At 42.0% G+C, this 26532-nt stretch overlaps 1 protein-coding gene across 3 annotated transcripts in view; it reads left to right on the forward strand.

Moving 5' to 3' along the window:
• The window catches only part of HMCN1 (hemicentin 1), a 494329-nt gene that overhangs the window by 457219 nt on the left and 10578 nt on the right, over positions 1 to 26532 (forward strand). For 2 of the 3 annotated variants that reach the window (XM_084782016.1, XM_084782014.1), the window contains exons 96-104: positions 874 to 995; positions 1728 to 1965; positions 6942 to 7004; positions 8149 to 8268; positions 8700 to 8834; positions 13930 to 14043; positions 15171 to 15296; positions 18654 to 18782; positions 22768 to 23118. In XM_084782016.1, the coding sequence (XP_084638142.1) occupies positions 874 to 995; positions 1728 to 1965; positions 6942 to 7004; positions 8149 to 8268; positions 8700 to 8834; positions 13930 to 14043; positions 15171 to 15296; positions 18654 to 18782; positions 22768 to 23118 (1398 nt within the window). The remainder of the gene's footprint in view (positions 1 to 873; positions 996 to 1727; positions 1966 to 6941; positions 7005 to 8148; positions 8269 to 8699; positions 8835 to 13929; positions 14044 to 15170; positions 15297 to 18653; positions 18783 to 22767; positions 23119 to 26532) is intronic. The other variant, XM_084782015.1, reaches the window with a different exon arrangement.

Consider the following 26532-nt stretch of genomic DNA (forward strand, 5'->3'; position numbering starts at 1 on the left):
CAGGGTCTGTGAGGAACCATGTGTTCTCAAGCAGAATAGTAATTTTTATGCCCCAGAGACTTATTTTCCTTTATGTGCCCCTTTTTTCCCTTTAAACCTTAGAATTTAAAACATGAATAAGGAAGAAAGATAAGTCATTCTTGTGATTAATTAAAGCCTTGTCCTTCACCATGAATCAACTTTACAGTTATTCTCTATCGAACAGATGGACACAAAGCCGAGCACACTAACACTTTCCATTCTGCTTTTGCTCTGACCACTGTACGTTAGCTCTTCGGGCTCTTCCTGTGTTAACAGAAGTTCTTACAACGCTCCATTTCAGCCTCCTTGGAGCGAGCCAGTCTCGGTGGGATTGACCTTTGACGACGAATAATGAAGGAGGGTTCCCCTTAACCAATGTTCAACCGGCACAGAGGACAGGGGGGCCTGTTGATATCTATCCACATCTGAAGATGCCTTTTAAACACTGCTAAAGCTCTAGCAGAAACAAAAGCCCATAGCTAAATCTGTGGGCATCGCTGGTTGCTGGCACCTGGCCCATCTCACAAGCAATGGTTTTGTAGAGATGTTTGATTATTAGTTGTAAGTCTAAATTATGGAGCCTGCATAATCAAATGCTATACTTTTGCTACATAGAAAGAACTCTGGGAGACAATTTAACAAGCCTTTCTTAACTGGGAACCTTTGTGCTAACTTAGTTCTCTTACATATTTATTCACATTTGAAATAACACTATTGTATTAGATCAATCTTCTCTATGCTTCCAATAATAATAATAATAATAATAATAATAATAATAACAACAACAACAACAACAACAACAACAACAATCTGTTATCATTGCTGTGGAAATGAATACAATGTCATTCCCAGGAGAGGTCTTGCGGATGACACACGTGGCTCGGGGCTTGGATTCTGATGGTGCCTTGTTGCTTGATGTCATTCTAAATGGCTATGTCCTTCAGCTCCTGTCACCTGCTGAAGTCACTGTGAAGGTAATGGATTACAGGAACTTCATGGCCATTCCTGTGATGAGGAGGAGGACAGACCAAAACACACACACACACACACACACACACACACACACACACACACACACACACACACACACACACACCCCTGTAGACAGAGCCCAGAGATCTTAGGCTCTTACTGTTCACTCTGGAGATAAATTACTGCTCCCAGAAGGTTGTAAATAACCATCTGGTCTTTGTGAGCTGTTCGAGCTCTCTGAGTGGTTTTATTACCTAGTGTATCAGAGCCAGAATTACCACTGTGCTGAGTGAAGCCACTTGTGAAATTTTCTCCTGAAAAAGAAAATAGTGATTCCTACAGTAATTTTTATTGTGTACCTTCAAAAAAAGAGGGGGAGAAAGAAAATGGAAGGCGAAACGATGTAATTATATTTTAATTTCAAAAACATTTTTAGCTAGAAAGAAATGAAAAAGAAAACTCTGTGAGCTGAGTTCACAGAATGATGAAAATAGTCCTCATATGACTTGCTGTATCCATGACTGAGAACCTCAGTATCTTAATGACAATAAATTACAAGCTGATTGTAATGACAAAGATCAGTAGTTATTTACAGAACTTTGCTGTGCAATTACAGCTCTCACTAGGAACTCCATTGTTGATCTCTAAGGCTCTTTCTTCTCCTCACAGTACACCTCATAGTAAACTATGAAAAAAGCCAGGTGCCACGTTCACCCTCCAACCCTTTGCCTTAGGATTACACAGAGGACTACGTTCAAACGGGACCTGGGCAGCTCTATGCCTACTCAACCCGGCTCTTCACCATCGATGGCATTAGTGTCCCCTACACATGGAACCACACCATTTTCTATGATCAGGCCTGGGGGAAAATGCCTTTCTTAGTAGAGACACTCCATGCATCTTCTGTGGAATCGGACTACAACCAACTGGAAGAGACCTTGGGTTTTAAAATCCACGCTTCAATTTCCAAAGGTAATGATTACAGAAAAATCCAAATAGTCATGCTGCCATCTTGTTCTTTTTAGAAGGATAAAGACAGGTGCCTTGAAGACGCTCAACATGAGAACATGAAGGGAACCTAGCATGCTAGAGTTGAGGTTTCCATGTGGGCTATAGTCTTTGTTTTTGTTATAGGTAAACCTGTGCAAAGCTCGTCCAGTAGTATTTAGTTTATTGGGATGTCTCTTCATATCACCTGGCAGGGTTCTTGTTCTAGTCCATATTATTGGGGAATATATAGATGATTTTTCTTTAGATAATAAAGTCCATTTTTGAATAATGTGTTTATTGATGATTTTTCAAAATTCTTCAAATATGATGCAAACTATGTCACAGCTTAAACTAATTAGAAATTTCCAGATTTTCAAAGCAGCTTTCTTTAAGCGTTTTATTCTCTTTATTGAGTATATTGATGTTGTCACTCAGGACGGCCCAACTACTATGGATCAAGCAGAGATAGAATATAGAGAAAATGAGAAAAGAAAAGAATTCATACTGATACATTTGTTTGTTTATTTTGGTTTGGTTTTTTGTTTTTCGAGACAGGGTCTCTCTGTGTTAGCCTTGGCTGTCCTGGACTCACTTTGTAGACCAGGCTGGCCTCTAACTCACAGCAATCCACCAGCCTCTGCCTCCTGAGTACTGGGATTAAAGACGTGTGCCACCATGCCCAGCCCCTTACTGATACATCTTAACAGCCGCTTGGGGATTAGTTAGATTAATGTGTCCATAAAATTTATCATCCATATCAAGACGCCTATGAGCAAAGGGGCAGTATCGCATTGGAATTTTCCTGGGACTAATTAGAACATCTAGTCATCCTGGGTAAAAGTGGTTTGCAAAACCTGTAGAACAATAGCTATGATACTATTGTTTCTTTGTTATGGATATTGTTGTATAATACATCATTTCTGAATTGCTGTCCCTTGTCTAAAAACAGTTCCTCACCTCGATCCAAGTGGTCCCCTGTGCTGTGTGCTTGTTTGACATGTCTGGTTCCCAGTGTTCCTTCTCAGTCTCCAAAGCCACTGCAGCAGTAAACTCTATATTCTGTGAAGCTTTGAGGTTTCTTTTTCTTTCTCTTTCTTTCTTTCTTTCTTTTTTTTTTTTTTTTGTGTGTGTGTGTGTGTGTGTGATTTATTTTGTAACTCAATTGAGTAGTTCTTTTTCATTGTAAAGATATCTCCTTAAGCAGGTAGAATGTTTATTACATTTTACTTTTCATACGAGCTAAACTCAGCTCTCCTCTGCCACATAAGGGTAGTGGCAGACTACGAACATGGCTTATTCCTCACTTATTTCACTCAGCAGTTCCCACAATGTGTGCATTGCGCTCAGTTGTTATGCTATAGCACCAGTGCTTGCAATGGTTGATTGCAAGGCTCTTGGACACAAACTTTGTTGAGGAATAAATCATGTTGCAGCACCAAAAGGTTGGATGTACCTGGGAGGAACTAAAATGATTGCCAAAATGGGCATGTATACCTCTACATGTTAGGCTTAAGTATTAAATGTTGAGCCTAAAGCCATGTGAACATCTTTGTGTCCTTTCTGAGACTGCTACTAAGCAATCTAGGTCCTAGATATAGGTAAACATGTTTAAATACATATAAGTTCTATTGCAGTCCTTACATGTATGATTCTATTGATACACTGCAAGTTGCTTACCTGCAGTTTCTCAGTCACCACCAGGGGGCGAGATTGCATTCTTGGTTGTTTACATTTTTATGCTCAAAATCTATCCTAATGGAAAAGGTTCCCCTCATACACAGTCATAGGGGAGGGGAGTAAGAGGAAAATGGAAGGGAGGGATGAATGAGAAGATACAAGGGATGAGATAACAATTTAGATGTAATATAAATAAAGTAATAAAATATATATATTTTTAAGTCTACCCTAACAACGTCACAGAAATAGCCCAAGGTGACTATTCTACAAGTTTCACCTAGTATTCTTTACTCGAATGAAAGGGAGCACATTTTTTATATAATAATGACTGACAGGCAGTGCACACTGATAAAGCTTGCATTTTCTACACCGAGGGGATCGTATGGAAATATTCATACTACTAAAAACAAGTTTATTTTCTTTTCCTTGACATTTATTATAGCACCCTAGAGTAGCTACAGAGTGTGTGTGTGTGTGTGTGTGTGTGTGTGTGTGTGTGTATGTGTGTGCGTGCGTGCGTGTATGTGTGTGTGTGTGTGTGCGTGTGTGTGCGCGTGCGTGCGTGTGTGTACATGTATGAATGCCACAGCACTCATGTAGAGGTTAGAGGATAACTTACAGGCATCAGTTCTCTTGTCCTACCACATCAGCCAGTATCAAACTCCGGTCTTCAAGCTTGCCAACAAGCACCTTTACCATATTTTAAGTCCAGAGCTACACTTTAAATAAGTTCTCCAAATGATTTTTTATTCATAAAGCTTGATAATTACTAGTCAATGTTTTCATACCTAATATTTTAAGTGTGGATTAATTACAATGGCCCAAAGGAAAAATACCATGTATCAATAAACTGAAATAGTGTGTTCCTACTGATAAAGTTACAGGGAATTTCATTTCAGGCTTTCACATTTTCTATTATTATTATAATATGGTATTATAATCATAAACAAATAATTTGTATTGTCTTCTCCTATCTTCATCTCCTGGTAAAAATCACAGCCACAATTCAAAATAATCTACTTTTACTGTAAAATAAAGAATGGGTGGCAGATGAGACGACCCAGTGGGTAATGGTACTTGGCACCAAGCCTGATAACCTGAAGATCTAAATGTGAAACAGGAGAACCAACTTCTCCAAGTTGTCCTCTGACCTCCATGTGAGCGCTGTGGCCCACAGGGACCCATAACACAGATAGACACAAATAAAAAGTTCAGTAACAACGGGGCTAGGGAGACATCTCGGTGGATAGAGTGTTTTCTATACAAGCATGAGGACTTGAGTTTGGATGTCTAGAACCCACTTAAATGTTCAGCACAAAGGTACATGTCTGTCTCCCCAGCAGAGAAGACACAAGAGAGTCCGGGAGGCTTCCTGGCCAACTAATAGAGTAAAAATGGCAAGCTTCATGTTCAGAGAGAGAGACAGAGACAGAGATAGAGACAGAGACAGAGACAGAGACAGAGAAAGGGAGAGATAATACGGTGGCTAGCAGAGGTTGATGAAAGACATCATAGCATCAACATTTGGATTCCCCACACTCAGGCACAGACAAGTATACCTCCACACACGTGTGTGCAAATGCATATATAAAGCACAGTACACATGGAAAGAAAAGAATAATAAAGGAAATGATTAATAATAAAATATCATTTATAATATGTGAATCTTTGGATAAAGAAAACTAGTCATATGCCTAGACTTACTGCTAAAATCCTACTGTGATTTTTGACGGGTGGCGACACTTTGGGTAATTCTTTGTTATCTTGTAAGTAAAATGAGCAATAAGATGCAAATTTATAATATAAATGTAAAATCTAGAAAAATCTGTTACACGTTTAAATCGTGAAAATGTTTACAATGAAGTACATACGTTGAAAGCTTCTATAATTGCAGCCTCCTCCTTACATCAAAGTCTTTCAGAGGAAGGAACAAACAATCAAGACTTTTCTGTTCATTGCAGAATTGTTGAAACCTGTCCCCGGGCCTTCTCCACTCACTGGGCTTTTCTTTAAAAAAAAAGAAAAAGAAAAAGAAAAAAGAAAAGAAAATTTTCCACTAGAAGCTCCCTATAAAAGGCTGGGCTGACCTCAACAGACCATCGTCCTCCCGTGCCCTCTCAGGGCCTGGGATTGCAGGCATGTGCCACCACACCCAGCTCCAAGCACTGAGCTTTAATAGTCCTCTTTGTCATGGTGGCATACAAGGAGTCTCTCCCTGCAAAATTCCCCAAATGCTGTCTAATGAAAAATATCTCCTGATTAAATTCAAAAAATGCAAAGCCTCTAAATGATAATAATGTATTATGTTTCTATAACATGACTTTTTTCATCCCCAACATTAGCCTACGCACATACTGGTTAAGCTTAAGGAACACAGCAATAGATGGACAACTGGACATCACTTGTAAAAAACCAATTAGCGGATGAAAGTCAATGAGACTTTCTTTCATCATTAAGCCTGCCCACACTAGCTTTGGCTCTCCAGCAGCTTATAAATTGGTACTCTCAGACTCCTCATATGAAATCTAAGTATCGTGGCAACAGTAAGGATGTCACATGGTTTGAATAAAATGGAGCAGTCGGTAGCCATCTGGTAGTATGTGCCCAGGATGCTTTGGTTCCATCCACCTTTATTCCCACTCCCACCCCCATGCCTCTATCCCCTTGAACAGCCTCAGAAAAGATCCTTTCAGGCACCTATTTCCTAACATCAACTTCAAGTTTCTTCTAGCTCAACCTGCCCGTTGTCCTTGCTTCATTTGTTTAGAACAGGAAAACAGTTGCACACAGAAATTTGGCCAAGATTCTGAGCATCGCAAGTGATGAAGACCCAAAAAAAAAAAAAAAAAACCTGGGGATTTTGACTAGAATGTTGGATTTCCACTGAGGCAAAGATTTCAGTTGCTTGCACACAGCATCCTTCCTCTTTCAATGAAAGTGTACCAGTGCCTAGCACGCAGTATACACCTCTACCTGTGGCTGGCACACACAGTTATCTTGGGTTTCTCTATATCTATTACAGAATAACATATTTTGTTTCCTTTTTATTGCTGTATCTAACTTAAACAGAAAGCATGTTTCCAGTGTCAGCTTACCAACAGTCTCTAGACTAATTCTTTTAACTCTTGGTTGAAAAAGCATAGTTTTATCCTTTCTTGTTTGTTCTCAATGCTGTACTTTTATTGTTTCTTCTTTGACATCTTCCCAGGCAAGGCTGTACTGGGATGAAAAGGGCCAGTGTTCTAACAGGCCAGTTAACTGTGCTTTCCTCTCTTCGGCAGGAGATCGCAGTAACCAGTGCCCCTCTGGGTTCACCTTAGACTCTGTTGGACCCTTTTGTGCTGGTGAGTATAGGAATGGATGAAGTATTTTTATTTCATTATAATGTCAGCAATAGTTATCTCTCCTTTACATTAATTTATTTAGTATGAGAGCAGGCAGACCATGGCTCATGACGAAAAAGGGGGGAAAAACAACCCCATAAGAGGTAGTTGTCTCCCTCTGCCATTTGATACCACAGATGAGACTTAGGTCAGCAGGCTTGGCAGCAAGCACGTTTACCTGCTGATCCATCTCTCTGGCTCGACTAATAAATATCTCTTAATGGACTTCTGTCTCCATTTGCCTAGGCATTTAATCATCGCAGCTGCCTACAAATGTTCCATTTGATAGCTAGGTAATGGAGTTGTAGAGAAGTTAAATAAACTCCTTAAGATCACCTTGTATCAAATGGCAGACAACATTCGAGGTTAAGTGGGATGACAAAGCCCATGTGCCTTCAATTTGGCCACAGTCTGGTGCGACCAAGCACAGAATAGAGTGAACAGAGACAATTCATCTCTCTCCAGTGGCACTTCTGTGAGCTGTCAGTGATCCACCACAAACTTGTCTAACCACAGAACTGCTCCCTCGTGGGACAAGACGAGACAGTGGACCCATAAGCCACCATGGGTCCAGCTTTGTCCCACCAGGCACTCTTGCAATAGACTCCCATGCAGCAAGCCACAGCTTAGTAAATGGCCTAGGATTTCATGTTGGCACGCGGAGCGCTGCTCTTCCACTGACCTGCGTAATGTTTAGACTGTACTCAAGTCTGAGCTGTGGCAGCAATGGCCTTGGTGACTGAGATCATTCCCTTAATCTCTGCCCTCCAGATTTGTCATGGAAGAAGAGAACAGCCTCTTACAAATTCTGTCTTTGGAGAACACGTTGCAACTGCATTCCAGGCACAGAAAATATTGATGTATTTTAGCTATCGTTTCTGTTTTAAAACAAAATCTAAACATGTACTCACCATCAACAATAACCTTGAGACTTCAAGTTAATTTCCCCATAGTAATTCCACTCTGTGTCACTTAGGATATTCTTATGTTATATTTGCTCTGACTCCTAGGCATCTAGAAGTGGTTATTTTCATAGACTTTAACAGCCCCTAGGGAGGGAGCAGGAGGTTTGCACACTGACGGGCCATTTTGCTTCTTCTCCCAGATGAAGATGAGTGCACAGCAGGGAACCCCTGCTCCCACACTTGCCACAATGCCATAGGAGCCTATTACTGCTCCTGTCCCAAAGGCCTCACCATAGCAGCGGATGGAAGAACCTGCCAAGGTAGTATCAAAGCTAAATCCAATGACCAAGAGAACCTTACTAAGAAAAACACGGTAGGCCAGCCTTCTTCCAGAATGCTCTGCTCACAGCTTTGCAACAAACAGGAAAGTCCTCACTGGGTTGAGAAAGAAAGAAAGTATTGGCTGGCCATCACCTTTAAAGGGGCACTAAGAAACTAGGGGTGTCTGGGATAGCTCACTGAAGGTCTCCTGATTTATAAGTACTCTAATCCCATGACTGGTTTATGAATACATCACATCATGCTACTGTAAACTTTCTAACTCACTTTAAATGACTCGACCAAAAAATTCAGTCTTTCTTATTCTTTGGTATTTTCAAATATCGTCTGGTTTCTAACTCCTATGTCACAGCAAGTTCTTAAGTTAGCTGTGCTTCCAACTCCCATCAGTTCTATGGCTCTTCTGTTGTAGACATCGATGAGTGTGCTTTGGGCGGACATATCTGTCATGCTGGTCAGGACTGTGACAATACCATCGGGTCCTATCGCTGTGTGGTCCATTGTGGAGCAGGCTTCCGGAGAACCTCTGACGGGCTTAGCTGTCAAGGTATGACGTGTGTATGCGTGTGTGTGTGTGTGTGTATGTGTGTGTGTGCACGTGCGTGTGCGCATGTGTGCACATGTGTATGTGTGCATTTGTGTGTTATGCAAAAATATGGATTTGTGTGCTCATATGTGTTTGGGTATATAAGGTGGTTGTGCACACGTGCATACATGCATGTGAAACCCAGTGGTTGACATTGAATGTCTTCCTCAATTGCTTAACACTGTTTTGTTTTGTTTTTTTTACTGAGGCAAGGTCTTTCAAGGAATTTGAGCTCACTAATTTAGTTGATATATCTAGCTGGCTATCCCTGAGGATCCTGTCTCTACCTCCCCAACAACACAACACACACACACACACACACACACACACACACACACACACACACCACACTACACCACACACACACACATCACACCACACCACACCATACCACAGCACACCACACCCACACAGACACCACACCCACACCACCTCACTCACCCACACTTACCCAGCTTTTATGTAAGCACTGAGGAGCCAAACTGCAGTCCTCGTGATTATTACAAGCCCTTTATCCACTGAGCCATCCTTCTAACCCCAAAGGTTAGACTTTCTGAATTTTCTTTCTTTCCTTATAATTATAATTTATTCACATTGCATCCCAACTGTAATTCCCTAGCTCTTATCTTCCTGTTCCCACTCTCGCTCCCTCTTCTGCCCTAGTCCCCTCCCCTAGACCTCTGACAGGTGGAGTCTTCCTCGATATCAAGTCTCATCTGGATTGCCTGCATCCCCTTCCTCTGTGTTCACACAGAGGCCTCTCAGTCAAGGGGCAGTGATCAAATCGAGGCACCAGAGTTCGTGTCAGAGGCAGTCCCTTGCTCCCACCCCGACCTTTCCCCACATGGAGAATGAGCTGTCTGTTGGCTAGAGGGGGTCTAGGTTCTCTGCTTGCAGTGTCCTTGGTTGGTGCATCAGTTTGTGCAGGGCTCCCTGGATCCAGATCCACCAGCCTTGATAGTCTCCTTGTGGAGCTCCTGACAACACCCCCCATCCTCCATGCCCCCACCCTATCCCCTGTCCTTCCATCCCCCTACAATTTGCAGTGTTTTGCCCAGCATCCAACTGTGAGTCCCAGTATCTGTCCTGGTCCCCTGCTGGGTGGAGTCTCTTTTTGAATCTTTGAACCTTTTAAAAGAACAGATAGCAGATGAAAGAGAAAGAACCAGGACCTATAAGGCTGGTGGGACTCTGCTATTTCAGAAGTTAAATATGGATAGTCACGGTGTACATGCTTTGTAAGTGAAGTTGCCTGACAGGTTCTTTTGGAAATCTGATGCTTCGTAGCTGTTTATAGTATCTGTGGCACAGTAGTTTTGAATAGCATTTGCTTCTTACCATTTGGGGGAGCAGAGCATACAACACAATCTAATAGTATCCATTACACAACACCCAAGACTCAATGCAGACTGTGATGCTCTTATATTATTTTAATAGACATTTTGTTTTTAAATCAGTGTGAAGTTTAAATAAAAACTTAGCGGAAAGACTGGAGAAATGGTTCAGCTGTTGGGAGCACCTACTGCTCTTCAGAGAATCGGACTTTGGGTCCCAGCACCAATAGCTCACAGCCTCCTGAAATGCCAGCTGCAGGGGCATCTGATGGTTCTGGTCTCCTTGAGCACTCACATACATGTACCCCCACATGCAGGCGTACACTCATAAACATGAGTTAAACTTAAAGTAAATCTTGTTTTAATCGACAGAAAGTAGAGTTTTATATGTTTCTGATTCCCTCTTCACTTACCTACACGCCCCGCTCCACCAGCATCCCTACACGCCCACATTCCCAGCATCCCTACACACCCCGCACTCCCAGCATCCCTACACACCCCGCACTCCCAGCATCCCTACACACCCCGCACTCCCAGCATCCCTACACGCCTGCACTCCCAGCATCCCTACACGCCCGCACTCCCAGCATCCCTACACGCCTGCACTCCCAGCATCCCTACACGCCCCGCACTCCCAGCATCCCTACAAGCCTGCACTCCCAGCATCCCTACATGCCTGCACTCCCAGCATCCCTACACGCCCACATTCCCAGCATCCCTACACGCCCGCACTCCCAGCATCCCTACACGCCCACATTCCCAGCATCCCTATACGCCCCGCACTCCCAGCATCCCTACATGCCTGCACTCCCAGCATCCCTACATGCCTGCACTCCCAGCATCCCTACACGCCTGCACTCCCAGCATCCCTACACACCCCGCACTCCCAGCATCCCTACACGCCCGCACTCCCAGCATCCCTACACACCCCGCACTCCCAGCATCCCTACACACCCCGCACTCCCAGCATCCCTACACACCCCGCACTCCCAGCATCCCTACACACCCCGCACTCCCAGCATCCCTACACGCCCCGCACTCCCAGCATCCCTACACACCCGCACTCCCAGCATCCCTACACACCCCGCACTCCCAGCATCCCTACACACCCCGCACTCCCAGCATCCCTACACACCCCGCACTCCCAGCATCCCTACACGCCCGCACTCCCAGCATCCCTACATGCCTGCACTCCCAGCATCCCTACACGCCTGCACTCCCAGCATCCCTACACACCCCGCACTCCCAGCATCCCTACACGCCCGCACTCCCAGCATCCCTACACACCCCGCACTCCCAGCATCCCTACACACCCTGCACTCCCAGCATCCCTACACACCCCGCACTCCCAGCATCCCTACACACCCCGCACTCCCAGCATCCCTACACGCCTGCACTCCCAGCATCCCTACACGCCCCGCACTCCCAGCATCCCTACACGCCTGCACTCCCAGCATCCCTACATGCCTGCACTCCCAGCATCCCTACACGCCCACATTCCCAGCATCCCTACACGCCTGCACTCCCAGCATCCCTACACGCCCACATTCCCAGCATCCCTATACGCCCCGCACTCCCAGCATCCCTACATGCCTGCACTCCCAGCATCCCTACATGCCTGCACTCCCAGCATCCCTACACGCCTGCACTCCCAGCATCCCTACACACCCCGCACTCCCAGCATCCCTACACACCCGCACTCCCAGCATCCCTACACACCCCGCACTCCCAGCATCCCTACACACCCCGCACTCCCAGCATCCCTACACACCCCGCACTCCCAGCATCCCTACACACCCCGCACTCCCAGCATCCCTACACGCCCCGCACTCCCAGCATCCCTACACGCCCCGCACTCCCAGCATCCCTACACGCCCCGCACTCCCAGCATCCCTACACACCCCGCACTCCCAGCATCCCTACACACCCCGCACTCCCAGCATCCCTACACGCCCCGCACTCCCAGCATCCCTACATGCCTGCACTCCCAGCATCCCTACACACCCCGCACTCCCAGCATCCCTACACACCCCGCACTCCCAGCATCCCTACACACCCCGCACTCCCAGCATCCCTACACACCCCGCACTCCCAGCATCCCTACACACCCCGCACTCCCAGCATCCCTACATGCCTGCACTCCCAGCATCCCTACACGCCTGCGCTCCCAGCATCCCGCTGCACCGTGCTGCATGTGTTATGTTTGATGAACCGCATTATACACTACCACTCAGACTCTATACTTCGAACTTGCGCCCACTCACTCTCAGGGTTGAGCATTCTATGCCTTTCACAACTTCATATGAGTAAAGTAGCTTCATGATCCTAAGAATCCTCTGATCCCCTCGAGTCCACCTCTGCCTCTCCAGCCCTGCTTTATTTACCGTCTCCATAGCTTTTCCTTGTCTAGAAGTCATATTGCTGGAATTTTTCAGCGTACAGTCCTTGAGACAGGTTTTTCTTCTTTTGCTTAGTGATTAGTCTCCTCCATGGCTTTATTTGGCTTCACAGTACATTTCTTCTAGGGCCAAGTAACATACCATTGTATGCATGCTTCACACTTTATTTTTTTCACCTACTAAAAACCATCATGGCTGCTTCAAAGTTTTGGCAATTACTAATGAAGCTGGGGTCAGGATTTTTCACAGGGGCGAAAAGAGTAGATCCCAAATTAAATAGTAGGGAGAGAAAGGGAGGTGATTCCTTTTTACCGTGAGCCATCGTGCAGAATGAGAAAACCAAGCCACATAAAACCATGTATAACTTGAATAACTTGTGCCTTTCAAGGGCTAGATTAGAAGCTCTCAAAAAGAAATAGGCACAAAATAAGGAATATTGAGAGTCTCGATTTTTAGAATAGAGAGCCTGAATATAACAACTGCTCTTTTGAAGGATGTGGCTTGAACAACAGAGAAGAGGCAGGAGCTTGAGGTATATATGACCTAGGAGAGGGATTGCATGACCATAGGAGAGGCTTCATTATGCCCAGGGGCAAAGAGAAAGGTAAGACGTCAACACCCGACACAAGGAGAACCACTGGTGCCCTACAATCCTCATGCTGGTGACAAAAGAGAAGGCAGGCTTCAGAGGTACAAGGCTCGGAAAGATTTTTCTTATGAGAAAGGGTTTCTCTCTTCCTCTAGGACTGAGAAGGTAAAAAGTGTTAACAAGAGCAGAGACTTTGCGTTCTCCTCCTCTGTCCACTGCAAGCCAGGTAATATTGGGACGAGTTTGGCAGTGACTGGAGACAAGGAGCTGAGAGCTGCTAAAGTTAAGTCAGACACCACATCACAGAGCCGGTCAGGAGAGGAGCAGCAAGGACAGAGAAATGGGACCACTTGCAAAAGGCATTCAGCTTTGTTTTGTTTTGTTTTGTTTTCTTCTATCTTCATTCCAGGCTTTAAACAAAATTCCAGAGCTAAAAATTCCTAGAAACAAGGATGGGGGCCTCATGGTAAAATACTTACAACAGGCCAGAATTTGGCCAACAGAGTTCTGAACCATAAGCAAATATCTATGTTTAAAAGTATTGGGGAAAGAATCCCTTGCCAGCAGCTAATTTTATTAATTGTGTGGGTGAGGCGACAAGACCAAATCCATGAGGGAGGTTAGTTTGAACTTAAATATGATCGTCATCGGGATTGGTAAATGATTAAACATTTGGAATGAATTAACTTAGGTTTTATAACAACATATACTGAAAGCTTGGTTTCATTTAACAGATATTAATGAATGTCAGGAATCCAGCCCCTGTCACCAGCGGTGTTTCAATGTCATTGGAAGTTTCCATTGTGGATGTGAAGCTGGCTATCAACTCAAAGGCAGAAAATGCATCGGTAACATACTTGCTTTGAATGCACAGTGATGATATGGGGGTAACTCTGTGTGTGTGTGTGTGTGTGTGTGTGTGTGTGTGTGTGTGTGTGTGTGTGTGCCCGTGCGCACACACACACACACGCATGCGTGTGTGCGCATGCACATTTGTGCATTTGTGTGCACATTGCAGAGTCCAGAGGAGAACATCACATGACTGAACTGGTCTATAGCTCTCTCTCCCCTATACCTTTTAGACAGACTCTCTCACTGAACCTGGATCTCACTGTTTTTTCAGCTAGGCTAGAGATCCAGCAAGCCACAGCAATCCTCCTGTCTCCACCTCCCCAGAGTGCTGAGGTTATAGGTACACATGCAGCCATACCAGGATTTTACATGGATTCTGGAAATTCAAACCTCAATCCTTATGCTTTCCCAGCAAGAATTCTTACCCACTGTGCCATCTTTCCAGACCCCTCTAATTTTTCAGTGCTGAATTGTCTAAATGCACATGCTGTGTTCTGGGACTTATTCAAATATAGACCATCAGCCGTGCCCATGCTTGTAATCTGTACAAAAACAGAATCAAATGATATTTTATGGATTCGCTTCATGCTATGCTTGAATAAGGCCACTAGGGTCTTACAACATGAATATGTGTATGTGTGTGGATAGATAGATAGATAGATAGATAGATAGATAGATAGATAGATAGATATGTGTGTGTACACACTAAGTTTATATATAAATGTGTATGTGTATGTATACACATATTTATGCACATACATTAAATGTATGTATAAACATATATGTATATATGCGTGTATGTATACACGTTAAAAGTTTATACATGCACACACACACACATATATATACATTGTTTATATCATACATATGTATATAGATAGCAATTCATTCTTAAGGACAGTAACAAGCATGGCGCCCAGCTCTCCATAACAATACTTTGTCATTCTGATTTAAAGCAAAGTGAGCTAGCCTACCTTGTTAGACTTAAATGCTTTTATCATATGCAGCAATTGTGTGATACACATGCATATTGATTTATAATCACCTTAAAATCCAAAGGAGTCTTCTCTCTAGAGAAATGGAATCAATCCTTTAGTTTGTATTACCTTTGTTTTTTATCAAGATGTGAACGAATGCAGACAGAACGTGTGCAGACCAGACCAGCACTGTAAGAACACCCGTGGTGGCTATAAGTGCATCGATCTTTGTCCAAATGGAATGACCAAGGCTGAAAACGGGACCTGTGTTGGTGAGTGCCAGCCTCTTTCTCAGGCAGAGAACTCTTTAGCACCAACAAGTTAAGCAATGGATTTATTTAGAATACAGTGATGAGGTAAACTTGGTTAACAAGAAGAGACTTCTCCATCAGTTCCTCTGACCCAACCTAATGGCATACAAGGACAATCCCAAATGGACTAATGTCCATTTGAGCTCCCATGTATCATACATTTTTTTCAAAGTTTAATATCCACACAAATTAATATTAACTCATGTCGTTTCTAACTTGAAATTTAGCACATTTGCTTAGAAATCACAGCAAGGTCAGGAAATATTTGTAGATATTTATTAAAAATATATAATTATTCTAGAACTACTTTAAATACTAAATCAAGGAGAAAAAATAAATATAAATTCTATTTACCTCAAGTTTACTCTTTGTAGTTTATTCTGTTTCAGTTTAGACTATAAAATAAGTTATGTTTCTTCTACGTTTTGCTTTGCATATCTATTCCGTACCAGCCTACATAAATTGGTAGGGCTAGAAACAGCAGAGACTGATTAAAAACAAAGCAGGTGAGTAAGATGGATCAGCAAGTAAAGAGCTCTGTAGTCAAGCCCAAGCACCTGAGCACAACCCATGGGACCCACACTGTGGAAAGCGAGGTCCGACTCTCACAAGTTGTCCTATGACTTCACATGTGTGGTGGTATGTGAGCAGCCTCCACACACACAATGAGGAAATATAATAATAAATGAAAACAAAGAGTCAATTTGGTTTACTCGCCAGTCAAAAAGTATGGGGAAACTCTACAATACAAGATAGAGTGAAACCCCGTAAAAAGTACAAATAAAATTGAACAGTGCATTCAGGGGGAGGAGGTCCCCCTCAGTCACAGCCATAGGGAAGGGGAATGGGGTGAAAGCAGGAGGGAGGGAGAAATGAGAGGAGGATGCATGGGATGGGATAGCAAATGAGATGTAATATGAATTACTTTATTTTTCTTTTTTTTTTAATAATAATTTTTTAAATACATTTTTATTAATTTATACATATTACATCTCAGTTGTTAGCCCATCCCATGTATCCTCCCACTCCTCCCTTCCTTCCACTTCCCCCCTACTCCCCTCCCCTCCCCTAAGTCTGTGTCTGAGGGGGACCTCCTCCCCCTGAATATGCTCATACGGTATCAAGTCTCTCCTTGGTGACCTATTATCTTTCCTCTGAGTGCCACCAGGCATCTCCGTCCAAGGGACATGTTCAAATATGGGGCACCAGAGTTTGTGTGAAAGTTAGATCTCCTTCTCCACTCAACAGTGGAGAATGTCCATCGGCTAGTCCGGGTAGGGGTTCAAGGTTTTTACTGCCTATTTTTTCCCTTGGCTGTTGCCACAGTTTGCGGAGGGCCCCAGGGCCCAGACTCGCCTGTAGTTTTCCAGGACCCACTGGGTCCTTCCATTTCCTCTTTCTCCCAGGCTTCTCACACCTAAAGTTTCAATAGGATGTCCTCCCCTCTTACCCACTATTCTGGTAGGTACAGTTTTTCATGGGGACGTACACCTTGGACTAGTGTCTCCATATAAGTGAGTATATACCATTTAGCTCTTTTTGCTTCTGTGTGAACTCACTCATTATGACAATTTCTAGTTCAATCCATTTGTCCACAAATTTTGGAAATTCCTTGTTTTTAATAGCTGAGTAGTATTCCATAGTGTAAATGTACCACAGTTTCTTTATCCATTCTTCTATAGAGGGACACGTAGGTTGTTATTTTTCAATTTAAAAAAACATGTAAAAAGAATTGAACAGTGCCTATGAAAGTGATCCTATGTAAGAAGCATGACTATCAGAAACATCATGGAGATGATCATATTTAAATGATGGTGTCCTGGGCTGATAATTGTGTTGATAGCAGGATGGAGTAGGCAAGAAAGCCCTGTACTCAGAAGAAATTGCTAGACACGACACACTGACCACTGGTTGATAACTGAGGTACCTGAAGGCTTTGAATACCTAAGAACTTCTGGAGACAGGTATATTGGACTATCGCTTCTCAAAGACTTTTTAGCTCTAACACTATGCACATAGGTAACTATTTCCCTTAAGTGGAGTAGCAACCACCTCCAAGCATCACATACAGTAGCATGCAGCTGGGTTTGCTTTTAGGACTACTGACCCTATAATTAGGTCTAAGATAACTAGCAATGGCATGAACTGAGATGTCAGAATAATAAGCAGCAGCACAAGTCTAGCCTGGCGAGAATGTAAGTATAAAGATTTACGGCCTCTATGTCCCACGAAAACCTTCACTTACTGGAAGATTGGGACAGATGTGAGGACATCCTACTGAGACTCTAGGTGAGAGAAATATAGGAGATGGGAAAATAGAAGGACCCAGAGGGTCCTAGAAACCTACAAGAAGAACATCATGATGGGTGCATCAGGGCCCGGGGAGGGGGGGTCTGCTCAAACTATTGCAGTAACCAAGGACAATACAAGGAGTAAACATCAAACCCCTACTCTGATTTATCCAATGGACAGGACGTTCTCCACAGTTATGTGGAAAGAAGGGACTGACTTTGACATGAACTCTGGTGCTCCATATTTGACCACCTCCCCTTGGTAGGGAGGCCTGATGGCACTCAAAGAAAGAATAAGCAGGCTACCAAGATGAGACTTGATAGCCTATGACTATATAGAGTGAAAGCAGGAGGGAGGGAGGGAGGAATGGGAGGATACAAGGTATAGGATGGCAATTGAGTTGTCATCAGAATAAATTAATTTAAAAAAGAAAGAAAGAAAAAGAAAAAGAAGATTTACGGCCTCTGCTGAAGGTTACAGAACTACCCAACTGCAAAAATTAATTTAAAGATGTCTCTGATATCATCACCCAGGGTGGCTTCAAAGGAATGCTGTTGCTATAAAAAATAAAAATAAGAGAGTGTAAGAGGCGCACATGCTAGCTTTGCAGTTAAGGTCAGAAGAGGAAGTGGAGGTGTCCAGCTGGCAGCTGCAGCCGTGGACCTGGGGATCAGAGACAGTTGTGGCTCTACGGCTCCAAATCTGCCTACACACTGACCTCTAGGACACAAATGAGATTCCCAAAGGAGGTGTAGAGAATTATAGAGAAGCAACAAAACCACAAGGAAAGATGAGAACAAAACGCTTTCCACAGTAGCAAACAAGGGGGTGGGGAGGGCAGTTAACAGTGGCAGTGCTGAGGTTCGAGCTCACGTTTACTGACTCCAAATCTTCAGTCCTAATTTAATATAATCCCAGTGACGTGATGAGAAACACAAACCTTGGCAACCAACAGAATGTGATTTCTAAGTATGCCGACCAGGTTTGAAGAAGAAATGTTGCTTTTTATTGCCTCTGTGTCTGTAGACATCGATGAATGCAAAGATGGGACCCATCAGTGCAGATATAACCAAATTTGTGAGAACACGAGAGGCAGCTACCGGTGTGCATGCCCCAGGGGTTATCGGTCCCAAGGAGTTGGAAGACCCTGTACTGGTAAGTTAACAAAAACACTTCCAAAGTAGTACAGCGACTGATAGGGTTACCTAGCCTTACAAGTCACCTGTGGTCATGCTCTCCTGTTACATTTAGAAGATATATAAGTCGGTTAGGTAAGTCATAATATAGTCTGGTTACTACTTTAGAGACTTGACATTGACTTTAATTTATAATATAATTATAAGTTATATTAAATTATATTAGGCCATTTCCTAAGTGTTTCCTATATAATGCATATGTCAAAGTGAACTTCCAATTCAACAGCCATGGCAACTTGATTCTCATGATTATCTTATTACTTCTTTATATACATGACATAAATGTTTGCATAGATACATTTTATTCAGTATGAAATATATTTATATATAGTGTGAAATTTTAAGCATAAGAGATTACAACAAACACAATTTAAGTGAAGTGGTATTTATTACATTGTCTACAATATCTAGTGTTCTCTATATGCCAGTCATTGGACTAAATATAAACCATAGTGCTAGGGAACAGAAACAAGTAGTTACTGCAAGTTCCTGGGTCAGCCAGCCTAGGCAAAGCCACGAGCTTTAAAGCTTTCAAGCAATAAGGTAGAAAGTAATAGAGGAGCACACCTCATGTACTCCTTTGTCTTACACACACGTACACACACAGACACACAGACACACACACACACACACACACACACACACACACACAGAGAGAGAGAGAGAGAAAGAGAGAGAGAGAGAGAGAGAGAAAGAGAGAGAGAGAGAGAGAGAGAGAGAGAGAGAGAGAGAGAGAGAGAAACCATGTACTTTTAAAAAATAGTATATGTGTAATCAAGAAACTAAGCTATTAAAATTTCCTTATCAGATTATTTAAGTGAAGTGAAACACTTTATAGGCTTTTAAATAATGGAGTTTTCCTATTGCCCTTAGGGTCTCATGGTCTGTTTTTAAACGTGGTTGCCTTATTTATCAATTAAACAGGTTGTTGCAAATTCCTCTGTAAAGGCTCAATTAGTTCTGTTTCTATACTGCTCCCAGAATAGTCCTTTGCACATAACAAATGTTCAAGCCAGCATCATTTCTATAAATTAATCTATTAATAGCAGAAATGTGTAAAACATCATTTTATTCTTATATTTAGATATTATAGCTTACATTACATAATGTATAATGTGTAGATCCTGTAATTGAGTTTCTTGATCACCCATTACAGTGATATATGGAGTGGAGTCTTTATTTATTCAGTACTTGGATTAGTAGTTGCATATCTAACATTGTACCGAGTGACAAAGAAAGTAAAGTCATTATGCTAAGGAGTTTAAAATGTTCATTAAATAGGTTTTAAAACAGAATTATGATGATGGGGAGGAGGACTCCCCCTTTCTGTGGACTAGGGGAGGGGGAGGGGGGATGAAGGAGGAAGGGTGGGACTGGGAAGTGATGAGTGCAGGGGCTACAATCAGGATGTAAAATGAACAAACTTAAAATCAAAACAAAACAAAAACATTTATTTTGATTGCCAAATAGTATGTGTATGTATTGACCTATGTGTACATGTGTGAAATATTGCTGTTGTATATACCAGCATTTTGGTCTCTTTTATTGCTTAGTGACATATTATTGTACAGACACTTGGATCATTTCCAGTTTGGGGCTGGTTAGAATAATATTGCTCTGATCATTAAGATACAAGTCCTAGGCAGCATGCTTTCATTTCTCTCAAGGAATAGCAACCAGTGCAGTTGCTGAGCATTGTACTAAACTGTGTGAGGGTGTTTTGTCAAAAGCTCTATGCCAGACAAAGGCAGCTTTTCCTATTTTATGGATAAACTGAGACACAAATAAAATGTGATTATTTACTCGGAGTTTTCTGCTAGTAAACTTTGAACAGGCTAAGACTGGGAACAAGCAAAAACAAAAACAAAATAATTATTTTTGTCTTAAACGTTTTCTGATATTTCCTGCCACTGTGGTAATAGATTAAAGAATTTCATTTTGATATCTGATTATCATGTTGGTTTTCCAACTTATAGGATGGGATGCAAGGAAACACTTTATTTGTTGACATATAAGTAAAAAGAAAAACAACATTTTAAAATTCTCAAAAATAATAATGAGCTTTTATCTTACCAAATATGTGATTCTGTGTCTTTTCCCCCTTAATATCTATAAGGAAAGTGTGCTTAGCTAAAGTATTAAATTAAAATTAATAATTCAAAGCAGAAATGCTTCAAGCTTGTAGTTATGCCAGCATCCATGCATCTAAACTTCTAACTGTAGGAAGGTTGGATGCACTGGTGGAGATACTATAGTTGAACGCAAACTCAACGTACAGCTTCAGCCCTCCCTGTACCAACAGAATTAAGATTCCATCAGCCTTTAAATTCAGGTTCTTCTGTATTCAAGGTAGAGTTCCTTATACAACACGATGTTGTTAGTGGTGACTGGACTTGAGCCAAAGCATCAGTATTCGTTCCTCTTTTATATGAAGATGAGTTTACCAAGCATTTGATTTGTTCTGGGTGATGGTCATAGCTGTGTGGAGTTAAAACTAAACGTTAAAATGCAGGTCTCTGCCTTCATGGTGTTTCCTTTCCATGAGGAGAAATGGACTCCCAGAAAAAAAAATACAAGTGAAGTTTCATGTAGTGATAAACAATCTAAGACTATCGAACAGGGCCAGGGAAAGAGTGAGGCCAGCCAGGGTGAGAGGCACTGCTCTAGAGAGTGAAATGCACGGGCGGCCAGTACGTACAGGTCTGAGCAAGTGCTGAAGGGAAAACAGACTAAAGCCCTGCAGACGGATGCACACTGTCCACACTCAGATGGCCACAGGGCCTGGCTGTCAGGGCACAGCTGGGCAGACGATAAAGAGGCCAGAGTAAAGAGTTTAGATGTTCTTCAAACTATGAAACGGGAAGCGGTGTGGTGTAAGGCAATTTTTATGTGGACACGAGCTTTCCTACAGCCTAAGTAGGGAACAAGTTATGAGGGCTCCATCAGTGTGCACAGACAAAGCTCATCTATATGAAGAAATAATAAGCATACAGATATTTATAAACTCATAAAAACTAGATCTAGAGGCCCTAGTGTTTCCCACACTGCCAACCAACCAGGAAAGCCAGAAATATCTCTGAAAAATTGTTAGTCAAAAGAGAAAAAGAAAGGGCTGGAGAGATGTCTCAGCAGTTAGGAGCATGCACCTCCTCTTCCAGAGGACCCAAGTTCAGTTCCCAGCACCCACACCAAGCAGCCTGCAAATTCCTGCAACTCCTGCTCCCAGGGCTAATACCCTCATTTGGCCTCTGAGTGTACCCATAAACACATGGAAAGAGCACATATGTACACATGAGTATTAAAAAAGGAAAACTTTCAAGTGTACGTATATTATTTATTAGCTGATACACAGAGACATTTAAATAATCTTTGTTTCATTAAAATTACACTAATTTGGATTCTATCCTTTTTGTGTCTTTACTCTGGAAGGAAGGTAAAATATTTTTAATTATACAGCATGTCCTTACCTAGTTTGATTCAGGAAGTGAGTGTGGGGTTTATAGTATTTCCATAATTAAATCTATTACTATATGTGCTAGCCTAAAATAAGTTGAACTATGGAATAATCTTGCATGTTACACATAAAGATGTGTATAAAGCTTAAGCCAAATGGATGCACGTACAAGCTTGCTTTGAAATCAAGAGGACAAGGATGAAACAGCCCATTGGGCCTTAAGGCCATAAGAGAAAAGTAAGAAGAGGATAGATTTCCAGAACTAGTGTCTGGGCCACCTACCGGAGTGTGGATGTTTAAGTAAAACATGTACATATGAAACAGTGCTTAAGAAGAGGCACAAACTCTAAGTATCCATAACTGGGTGATTAAAGTGATTATGGTCGGAGAGTAATATGTCTTTGCTTTGTTTCACAGCCTGGTTGTTTATCCCTGTTTTGTGTGTATATATGTTTTTTTTTCTCTTTTATGTATCATGGCACACGAGCAGACATTAATGAATGTGAGCAAGTACCAAAACCTTGTGCACATCAGTGCTCCAACACCCCGGGCAGCTTCAAGTGTGTCTGTCCCCCAGGACAACATTTATTAGGGGATGGGAAATCTTGCGCTGGATTGGAGAGGCTGTCGAATGTGGGCACTCAATACGGTCGCTATAACCTTGTGCGGTTCTCCCCTGTGAGAGGCGACTATCAACCTCCGCAGCATTACAGACAGCACTCACAGCTCTACAGCTCCTACTCAGAGTATAGGAACAGCAGAGCATCTCTCTCCAGGAGTAGAAGGACTATTAGGAAAACTTGCCCTGAAGGCACTGAGGCAGACCATGAAACATGTGTAGGTAAATGTCAGCCATATTGCATTTCCTTTCTGTGAGCTCATTTCCTCTCTGGAGTCTAACCATGTATAGAGCACCTGTGCTTGGTGCACTGAACTACATCTGACCTCAAGTCTGGACTGACTCAAAGTTTTAAGACATATTTGCTGGCACCTAAGGTGATTAAGAACTTTATCCAAGTAAGTGGTGTAGTTGCACGTGTTCATTCTAATGATTTATTGTGCTGTAAGTTTCTCTTCCTGATCAGTCTTGAAGAGTGTTGCTGAATCAAATCCTACATAGATACAAATGTCACTACCATACATAATATGAGTATTAGTGATTTCGTCACATCCTATTGGCTGTTGTCCTTAGTCTTGCCGTGGAATTTCTCAGCCGGTTATTTTGTATGTTTAAGAATGGGGAGATAATGTGATCCAGAGCAAAATTAGGTCCCATTGCCTCAAAATATGTGTGCTCGGTGTCTTTATCTCAACTCACAAGCCAGCAACTGAATTTTACACAGTGTAACTGTAACCATCCTCCTGAAGAACCCAGACCTTATTTTCAGCTAAGTTGTAAACATCACCATCCGCCATATGTTTAACTCGGCTTTTTGGCATGTACCTACAGTTTGCATGTCCATGAAATAGGCATCAAGAGGAATTAGCAGGCCCGCAACTAGTCCCACTATTTTGTTAGATGGCAAAAGACAGCAACCAGGAAAGGAAGAAAGGAAGAAAGATCTTCTACTAAAATTCAAAGACCATTAGACCAGATCATTCACCCTTACGGCTCTCTTGAAAGACCATTAGACCATCTCTTACAGTGCTCTACGTGTTGCTTATCCTTAGTGACATACACATCCTGTTACAACCTTTTTAGTGTTTTAAGGTTTTCTTCACCTTCTGACTTGATTCATTTCTTTTTCTACTCTTCGCCATCCCATGATCTTTTCTGACATGTTTCCTTGGTCAACTTTAGGTGGACCCAGATTCTCATATTGCCTAGGCTTAGCTGTATCCTCCAAAGCCTCTGAAATTTTATTGTTACATTTGTATTTTCCCAGTGTTTTTCTCTCTAATTATCCTGGTGTAGCTAAAATGTATCATTATGGATATGTTAACTTTGTTTTATGATGAGCTTTCCAGAACTGTGGACACTGTCAATGGCTTATGCTTCAAACTTTAATGCGTTTATTAGCAGTGCCCTACATTTGGCCAATGTGGACGCACACCACTCGGTCACTAATTCTCTGCATCGCACATTATTCTGAGTGTTTAGCAGCTTTCCATGCCTACAGTTTTGATCGGACTCTGCTCCCAAACCTTTCACTATTTATTGAGTAACAGGTTGTCTTTAAGTTTCTTCTGAACAGTTTTTCTTATTGATGGTGCTTTATAGCCTTCCATCATCCCACTTTTGTCTCTATTTTGGATGAACTCATTATTTCTACTCTACTTTTATTGTCTTGCTTCAAAACTGTTGCTCATGCCCATGCCAGAAGTGAACTAAACAACACCCTTACACCAATCGTCATCTGATCCCTGTACTCTCACACCTGAAGGTGCCTATAGCCACAGCTCCATCATACTAGAGGCTAGTGAAGTTTTTCCTGATGGTTCTATTACACCAATGCTGTGGTACATCAAAATTATCTTCCTTTGATAGGCATGCATTGTTCAAAACTATTTTAAAGTGGGTATCAATCATGTAAAATCTAAAGTAAGCTTTTATAACTCATTTACTTATGGATCTTCCCATTAATTGGGCCGGCAGTAAGGAGCCTTAGCTATTTGGTAAAATATGGTGAATATTTTATTGTAGCTAATAAAGATATTCACACTGAAGTTGCAGACAGCTTTGAAATCATCTAACAAAAGAAACTGACAACAAACACCGACTGCCTTTAATTAAGCATCTGGGACAGACAAGTTACAAAAGGATTAAATTGACATTGTGGAATCTTGTGAGATTTGGGCAATTTTTAATTTTTAAAGAGTTGGTCCCAAGGCTTAACAGAAATAATGAACTTTGCTTCATTCCTGAAAGCAGAAATCACACTTTGCTATTTTTAAATTCATGTTGTAAAGCTCTATGTTAACAACTTCAAGTTTAAAATCATTTGAGTTTCTGTTGTTGTTTTAGATTAAAGCAAATATTTAAAGAGAAATGTCCAAATAACCCACACAAATTATTAAATGAGTACTTTGGTTAACTAAAATGATGCATAAACATAGAAAGTGAACATTTGCTGAGTGTTTATCATTGACATATTTTGAATTATTACAATTATGTTCTCACCATGAACAAATCACGCAAGAACAGATCCACTTGCTCTGAGTCATCTCCCAGACCTCACTTTGTCTTTGCTTTATTCCTGCCATTTTGGCTCCTGGTCCCACTGCCTGCCATATTCTTCAACGTTCCATTGATTAGTGTGTGCTCTGGGGCCATGAGAAAGCTGATCCAGGCAAATCACAGTTGGAACACAAAGCAAATATTGAGTTTGAATTATCATCTGCTCTCACTGTACTTTTAAGTGTGTGTGATTCTTTTTCACATAAATGACACCCAACCCCTTGAGGTTTATAGTTTCACCACTTATTACAATGTACGTACCTTCCAACAAACCCATGAAGCACAATAAATGGTCCCCATGCTCCCTCTTGGCAGAATTGACTGAGGTCTTGAGACATTGAATGGGCTACCCAACTTAGCACAGTTATAGACATGTATTTGTCAGTAGTTTGCCATTATATAAAGAGATTAGGAAATATTTCCCACAAATATGGAGACATTTCCACTTGAAAATATCTGTGTATGAGAAAGCTGTCTATAGATGTTGTAGGGAGAAGATGCAGAGAGAGAGAGATCTAAGGCTCACATAAAATAAAAATGGTGGATTGGAGAGATGGCTCAGCGCTTACAAGTGCTCGCTGCTCTTCCAAAGGGCCAGGGTTTCATTCCCAGAACCCACAAGGCAGCTCACAACAGTTTATAACTCATGTCCCAGGGGACCTGATGTCCTCTTCTTGCCACCACATGTAGTGCACAGACATGGTACATAGACATCCATGTAGGCAAAACACTTTTATGCACACAGAATAATGAAATAATACTTTTTAAATGGATACTTCTTTTTCTATTTAATATCAAAAGAAACATCTAAGTAAATTTTACCATTCTAGGACAAGATAAGTTCTTGGTGGCTTAGGATCTTACACCAATCTGTCATCTCTGTCATTGTAATGTAATTAAGCAATACAGAAAAAAATTGATGAAGTTGAGGCTTCAGCATATACATGTACATGTAAGACGATAAAGAAATGTTCATACATTATAATGTAATATAGTGAATGTCTAATATACTTAACATTTATATCACTAAAGACAGACTTTGATGTATAATAGCTCTAAGTGCTTTTAAGAGCATGA

This window comes from Acomys minous (genome assembly GCF_964271855.1).
Source record: "Acomys minous genome assembly, chromosome: 1".
NCBI classification, from domain to species: domain Eukaryota; kingdom Metazoa; phylum Chordata; class Mammalia; order Rodentia; family Muridae; genus Acomys; species Acomys minous.